Raw genomic sequence first — 8,191 nt, 5'->3', positions numbered from 1 at the left:
TCTGGGCTACATGATTAAAATAAATGACCAAAGATATGTGAAGATTTTTAGAATAACTTCATAAATTTGAAAAAGGCTCAAGTCGTTTGTGATGCACTTAAAATGCACAGTTACACCTTTTATTCATACATCTCTGCAGACGAGTAAAACTGGATGAGAACAGTGGAACGGTGTAAAAAACGATAAGAGTGAGTCCTGCGTGTCTGGGCTGAGTTTGCGCTCCAGACGGCTGTCCCCCCCTCGTGCAGAGCCACCGTGTTCAATGCGTCTCCAAATGCGCACGAGCAGTCTGCAGCAGCGCAGCGCTCCGCAGACCTCCTGCCGCGCATCTGGCTGCTCTGCGTTCATCTCTCCCGCAGTCGCCCCCCCCAACAGGTGGATAGGTCGAGCGGGTATCGATGGAAAACACTCCCCGGGGGGAAACTGGATGCGCTGCGGAACCAGGGTGCGATCCACCGGGGAAACTTCATTTGTTTTTCCTGTCCAGGATTTGTTGCTGGTGAGCTGAATGCGGTGTGGACCGGTCTGCGCTTTTTTATTTATTTTTGGATCTTCCCCAAATAAGACCGGATGGAAGTCGTGATCAGAACTGAGCGACTGTGGATCTACAGTAGGAGAAGTGTCCAGAAATGAGACTAGAGTAGAACAACCACGAGGAAGATGGACTTGCATCAAAAGGCGCATTAAGCAGCAGAGTCCCTGCGCACATCCACACTGCAGTCACACATCTGGATGATGCTGACTTCCAGAAGTTTGGGTTCAGTGGTTGGATAAAGCTTTACGCTTTATTTCATTCGCCCTCATGTTGTCTCTGGATATTTCCCAAAGGAACAACACTGATCTCCCCGAGCGAACTTCTAATGTCCATCAGACCAAAGGTTAGTTTCTGCTCCATTGCTTTTGAAATGTTGTATTTTGGGGCTTTTTCACAGTGGATCTGGGTGATAAATGTTGTATCTGGGCACCGTGAGGGTCCTCAGCCTCTGACTGACGAGGGTCCTCAGCCTCTGACTGACGAGGGACCTCAGCCTCTGACTGACGAGGGACCTCAGCCTCTGACTCAGACACGAGTCCTAGTATCTCCACAACCATTTTTTATTTTTATCCCTGCGCTTCCCTGGAACATTTCTCTCGCCCACAAACACAGAAATGAAAATGTCAGAATCTCAGTTGTGAGTTCCCACAGGCGCCATTCGCCCTGTGTTAATTTACACAGACCTGCTGTCTGTTATTCATGAGTGATCACTGACGTTTTTATGACTGTTTGACTCTCAGTGTATAAATACGCACACAGTGCAGCATGGAGAGCTCATCTGTGCTCTCCAAACCATGTATTGATCCTCTGTGTGTGTGTGTGTGTGTGTGTGTGTGTGTGTGTGTGTGTGTGTGTGTGTGTGTGTGTGTTTTTCATCCTCTTATACTTGTGTGTCTGCTTGTTGGCTTGCTGGCATCTGGTATTCTTTCCAAAGTTTACCATCAACAATCAGCTGAGTGTGTATTTAAGAACATTACAAGAAAAGAATAAATCACAGGCCTGTGCTCGACCGAGGTGACATGATGCAGTACTGATGTGACCTGATATATTAAAATGTGTCAAATTAGCGTTTACATACTTCAGTCTCAACCTTTATGTCCCTCCCTCCCTCCCTTATGAGAAGTTCATGAATCACAACCGTGACACACATAAAAGTCAAATTGACTTTAAGAGAACGTGGAAAACAAACTTTAGAGAAGCTGTAAAGTTGTTTTTCCATTGTGGGTAATGAGCAACTTGGCAAGTAACCGTCAACACTTTCAATCCTGTTAAAAAAGATACACATACAGCAACCTGGGTGGGTGGGAAAGGTATTTCATAGTATTACTTTCATACACATTTAGTTAATTTTATGTTTTTTGTTTAGAAAACGTCAAACACTGTTTATTAAAGACATGTTATCTCTCTGCGGGCTGCATCACTTTGGTGTGAGTTTAAATTCAAATGTATTGACACCAAGATTCACTTCCACTGAGTGTTCCAATGGACTCTCTCTGCACAGTGCATGATGTTCACTCCTGTCATTCAGTGGCAGCCACTGCAGGGTCCCTGTGTTAAACTGTTGCACAAAGGGACATATCAGATTTATCTGAAGGCTCTCCACTCCTCAGAGCAAATCTTTCTTTTTATGATGATGTCTGAAGTTGTATTTGTCAGTGGAGTGAAGTTAAACGGCTCTTAGAGCATCTCCTCAGCAGCAAAGTGGCACTTTGACTACAAGAGGAGATGATGGGCGACATCCGGCGAAGGCAAAGTAGCTTAGATCCTTAAATATCCTCCACTTTTGGTGTCATTACCTGCGTGTCAGCCATTTTACATTCCTGGTCCTCCTCATTCAAAACCTGGACAATCACATTAATGCAGAAAGGAAGTGCTCACACTTGAAGCTGAAAAGCTAAACTGCAAAAGTCATGTTCATTTAATCGGAGGATTAGTTTGTGATTTTGGGGAAATGTGCATATTTGCTCTCTGGCTGAGCTTTGGATGAAACGTTTGATACCACTCTCTTATCTGTGGAGCAAATGTGAAGCTGCCGCTGGTTGGAGCTTAACTGAGACCAGAGAGTGGAAGCTCAGGGAAACAGTTTGCTTAGTAACAAGCTGGTATCTTGTTCGCTGAATCAGTGCAAACAAAAACAAAGCTTCAAAACACCCTGTTGTGGTTTTGCAGTCGGCCGTGCAATTTATTTTATCGGTGCAGTGCAGTTCTAAACCTGTCTCTCTGGAATGGGCTCTTCTCTTGACCTGTGGTGACGCTGGTTGCAGTTATATTTCTCAAACTGTCCTGACCTGCAGTACCTGAACTGAAGACTCTGTCCACAGAACCATGAAGCTGCTCCACCGCTGTGGCACAAAGAGCAGTTCACCTCTTTATTCGAACTGGAGAAGCAGTTGTGTCTTGATCGACAATGCCACTTCTGTCGATGAGTCCCAGCCGCTGCTGCTACACAGCGCTGGTCATCTGTTTATGGAAAGTTTATTAATATTGAATGTATTACACGTCCACCACTGCACTTCATCGGAACCTTAACAACACACGTGCCAAGTTGAAGCTGGGAAGTTTAACGGCTTTCGAGATATGCGAGCCACAGACTGACAGAAAAGATTAGATAGATTAAAAGTATAAATTCAGTCTTGATAAGAGTGTGATTATTTCTCTCTGAAGTCGGCAGCCATGAGGATAATGACGTCTGTTGCTGGCCAAGAAATAATCAAGCAGAAAACCACTTTAAACCACAGCGTGTTGTTTTCACTCGTCCGCTTTTATGCAGATTAAACTAACAAGATAAAACATGTTAATTAGTGCACAATGTTCGGGCCTTTCAATACAGCTACTTTCTGTTTCTGCTCTTGGTGCCAAGCTAAGCAAACACATGATGATTTATTATCAGTTTATCAGTTGTTTATTTTTCTCTACGCAAGAAAGCAAATATTTAACTTTATATATATGTATGTTTTTATAAAGAATATTGCCCTCGTTGTTATGAACTAATCTGTCTGCCATGTGTTTGTTAATCCACTCATTATTTCGGGGAGAGTGAAACGGAGCAGTAATGAGTTCTCCTGAGACGGTGCTAAGAGACGGGGGGGAGCATTAAACACTACAGCTACTTCAACTGCCTCCCTTTGTATAATTAGAAACACATAAACTTTTACACTCTATCTCGTTGTGTGTGTTTTTACACGCCTCTTCTTATTCTTCACCCTCGACGTCTCATCCTCCCCTCGTTTTCTCGTCCTCTCAGGTTTTTAAGATACATTACGTGACAATTCTTCAGTAAAGTGTCAATGTTCAGACATGAATCCCCAATTTTAGTTAAGGTAAAGGGGCGTTTCCTTTTCGTCGACTTTTAATTTTGTCATATCTACTTTACCAATGTTTTCATTATTCTTTGCCGTAACGGGAATAAAGCTTTAATACATTATCTGATACATTATCTGATCTGATCCCTTAACGTGATTTCATCTGCAATGGTGGTGAAGACAACAACTCCCGTGATCCCACGCTGCTTCAGGGACTTTGTCAAAACTTCACATATTGTAAAAGTTACATAAAAGTTACATATTCTACATATCAAGGACATTAGAAAGGGAGTTTATATTCACATGGTGATGGTTAACTTCCTATTAACACTGATTCTGTGAATTATAATAATAATTATGATCATATTATATTATATTATTATAACTTTCATGTATGAAATGCAGCTCAAAGTGCTTTACAACAATGAATGTACATAAAAGACATGAAAACACACAATGAGAATAAAAACAGTTCACAGAAAATGTATGGGAAATAAGATGTAGATAAAACCCAGTAAGAAAATTATGAGTTAGAACAAGAGTCTGATCAATAACAAATACAACACTCAGTTTATTAGGTACACTCAAGGAAAACTAATGCAGCACTACGACAACAGTCCAGCAACAAATCCTGCCTCAGTGACATTTATGATGTTAATTCAGTGGTGTGATGTTGGAGCATGTAGTTTGTGCAGTGACTGCTGTATCACACACTGCATTATTTTTAGCGAGCTCTACCTGATAAACGGCCAAATCCCGGCGCTGCCAGATTCCAGAGAACCTGGAGATCTTGGACATTGCCTTGTTAGGAGCCGATGGCTGTGCAGTGTCACCGCGTCACTCCGGAGGTTTTTATTTTGAGAAGTGACGCGTATACAAAAGTGCTGGAGGCGCCATGTCGCTGTCACCAGGCAACCGCCGAGTCAACCGCTCTCAATCAATTAGTAAAGCTTCACTAATGATATTAACTTAAGCGATTAGAAGCTGGTGAATTAAACGTCTTACCTTCCATTCCAGCTGCATGATGGACATGTTTCTCTCCGGTGTAAGAGGTCGAGCAGGAGCTGACGGGTTTGATATTTTTCTGCTTCAGTTTGGATTGAACAGAGTAAACAGTGAAGTGATGTGAGATGTTTCTGTGCCCGGAGGTTAACACTTCTTCTTTCTTCTTGATGCTTGTAACAATAAAGCAATTCTGAGAAGACTTGTGCAGATCAATAGCAGTGCACTAAATGCTCCGAGGTCGATGTCAATATTTATCTCACTGCAAAAAAAGTCAGTATAGAGTGACACAGAAAAGTCTCGAGGGGACTCCGCTGCAGTAAATGTACATTTTAGACTTATATCCAACTTACAAATCTGATTTTACTCCGACTGCAGGTGAAGACATAATAACATAAAGTGATGCTTGGATAATTAAATCATGTTGGTCAGGGATCATGTAGCTAATGTGAGTCTGGGACAGGCAACCGGATGTATCCGCCCTCTGGCCAAATGTCAGCTGGGATCAGATCCAGCCTCCGTCCCAACGCTTCAACCCTTAAGCTTGGGTTGTTGATCGTGGAAAAGTTAGCAGGAGCAGGCTACAATATGAAACAATGCATCCGACACATGTCACCCCCGACTATCAGTCCTCAAAGCTGCGCCCCCAAAACACATGAACTGTCCGAGGCCGACCTTTCCTGACTTCTGGCTCCTGTCTCTGTTTCAGCAGCGTTTGACTCTCCTGCTGAAGACTCATTCGGTCATTCCCAGGTTTAGTTACAATCCTGTGAGCGCCACAGACACCAGCTTTTCTTATTTTCAGGCGACTTTCTGTATCGACGGCTATAACGACCTGACGAGGATTTCAACAAATAAGATCAAAAGTGTTTCAGGAACAGCTCACCAAGCTACCTTCAAAGGATTAGCAGCATAATAATAATAAACTTTATTTGTATGGCAACTTTCCTACAAGAAATGCATGGATGGATTGTTGAATGGATGTAATGTCATCTCTGTCTGTGTAACCCTTTCACCTCCTTCTTCTTTTACTCGTCCTTTATATCTTGTAAAAATCATCACCAACAACAACAGGTGGCTTCTCCCTCTAACATCTTTGCCCCTGTCCCCTCCAGTGTGAACTCCCCCGCCTGGCCGCAGCTGTAGCAGTGTCAGCAGCCCGCTGGTGAGCTGAAGCCCAGGGAGATGTCACAGCTCTACTATCGGCGGACTGACAGCTCCTCGTACCGGGACCGCATCCCGCTGAGGATCGTGCGGGCCGAGTCGGAGCTGTCGCCTCTGGAGAAAGCCTACCTCGGAGCTGTGGAGAAGGGCGACTATGCGAGTGTCAAACACGCTCTGGAGGTGTGTGAGAGAGAGAGTATAAATATATGGTAGAAAAGATGATTTGATTAGTGGATAAATGAGTGATTACGGCCGGTGAACCACTAAATTATGGATGGACAAATGGGTGGATATTAAATCCTGACTGTAATTGGATTGATTTAAAAAAAAGATTGGAAGATTTACTGGGAACATGTGCAGCTGTGATGATCTGCTAATAACATCTGAGGCCTTTAATTTACCTTGAGTTAACAGAAAATACTGAGTAACTGAGCTGCCCAAAATGATGAATCTTTAACCGTGTATGAAATGATATTAACATCACAATGCGGTAAAGCCAAACTTAACAAAAATAACAAAAATAGAATAGAAACAGCTGAGAAAAATCAAACTGCGTTTTGTCACAGTGTCATCTGACAATGGGAAAAGAAGCTTTGTGATTGAATTTAAACTTAGATGCTCAGCTTTGGTCATAGAGATAAAAGATCACCACCTGCTGGTCGGCTGCAGTATAGGTCATAAATACTACCTCCTCCATGTTAGTGGATCGGACATGGACCAAACTGAAAAGTCAAAGATTTCCCCAAATATGGTTTCTGTCATTCTGGGTAGCTCAAATCATTATTCATTTGTCTGATAAGTTTGGCTGTAAATTGTTTTGGATACAACTTGTGTCAAAAGTGCCAGATGGGGCACCTGTATCCAGATAGTCTAGTTTATTTTTAAAATGATGATCTATGCACAGCTGTAGAAAACATTACTTGGACGTATAATCACAGACGACCATCAAAGCTACACTTCAATAATCTGACATTTCATTCCTCAACTCATGATGGACAGTTTTAGAATCGGGATCGAAATCGATGCAGCAGAACCCAGAGATATTTTCTCACTGATTCAACACATTTTTCTCCCTCATCCATATCTGACACCCACATTACCCACAATACAACTGCAGACAGATCTGTTGAAGATTCAGCTGTGGTGTATTAGAGGTGGATAAAATAACCTTGAACTGTCTGCCTCAAGCAGAGATAAGGAGTGGGCTCCACTTCCCCTTAGTATGACTCATATAGCTTTTTTCACCTAAGCCGTGATTCTCCCTTAGACCTATAAACACAGTAAATTGTGTTAAATTGGTCGTATTCTCCAACAATTACTATTGATATCAGAAGGTTGTGTGGTCATCGCTCTTTCACACAAAGCAACAAAGCAAAAATCACTATACTTTGAGCTGCTGAGTCAGATTCTAAAGGCGTGTAAGTGTTTCCTTTCAGAAATCAACGTGTAATCTATGCCAGTGGGTCATTTCCCTTCTAATCACTGAACAAACCCCGAGTGGCTTTTAAAACAAACCCTGACTTCCAATCACATCCGTATTTTGTTTTGTCAGGAGGCAGAGATCTACTTTAAGATCAACATCAACTGCATCGACCCTCTCGGCCGCACGGCTCTGCTGATCGCCATCGAGAACGAGAACCTCGAGATCATCGAGCTCTTGCTGAGCTTCAGCGTCTACGTCGGCGATGCCCTGCTGCACGCCATCCGCAAGGAAGTGGTGGGAGCTGTGGAGCTGCTGCTAAATCACAAGAAGCCCAGTGGCGGCATGCAGGTGAGGACGGGTCTGACGGGTCTGAGAGAAACCACGATAGAGATATGATTCCTTACACTTGCCACCATGTTGTATTGTCATGTTTTAGTGCTGCCAAGGAGGTTATGTTTTCACCCTGTTTGTTTGTTTCTCAGCAAAAACTACCAAACTGATTTCCATTAAACTTTCATAAAAGGGCAGGTCCTGAATTATTTTTCATTGCACAGACGCACTGATGAACAACTCACTACACAATTATTGTTTATCATAAAATGTATAAATTAAGTTTTGGATCTAAGTGGATGATAGGGTGCAGGTCAGTAAAATATTTGGTTCTGATTTGCTTTGAGAATTTTGGTGCATCCAAAAACGTCTTTTGGAAAAGGTACAGGCAGTGGCGTATCTAGGATTTTTCTGAATTGGGGGCCATAAAGGGGC

General features: G+C 42.8%; 1 protein-coding gene across 1 annotated transcript in view; it reads left to right on the top strand.

The window, feature by feature from the left end:
• The first annotated feature begins 289 nt into the window (after positions 1–289).
• The window catches only part of LOC118122689 (short transient receptor potential channel 4), a 28,141-nt gene continuing 20,239 nt past the window's right edge, over positions 290–8,191 (top strand). Inside the window, exons 1-3 of the mRNA XM_035179574.2 lie at positions 290–878; positions 5,955–6,183; positions 7,556–7,774. Of these exons, the coding sequence (XP_035035465.1) occupies positions 6,025–6,183; positions 7,556–7,774 (378 nt within the window). The 5' untranslated portion in view covers positions 290–878; positions 5,955–6,024. The remainder of the gene's footprint in view (positions 879–5,954; positions 6,184–7,555; positions 7,775–8,191) is intronic.

Source organism: Hippoglossus stenolepis, chromosome 15 (genome assembly GCF_022539355.2).
Source record: "Hippoglossus stenolepis isolate QCI-W04-F060 chromosome 15, HSTE1.2, whole genome shotgun sequence".
In the NCBI taxonomy this organism is placed as follows: Eukaryota; Metazoa; Chordata; class Actinopteri; order Pleuronectiformes; family Pleuronectidae; genus Hippoglossus; species Hippoglossus stenolepis.
The sequence above is the reverse complement of the archived record's forward strand: the minus strand, read 5'-3'. Positions and strand labels throughout refer to the sequence as shown.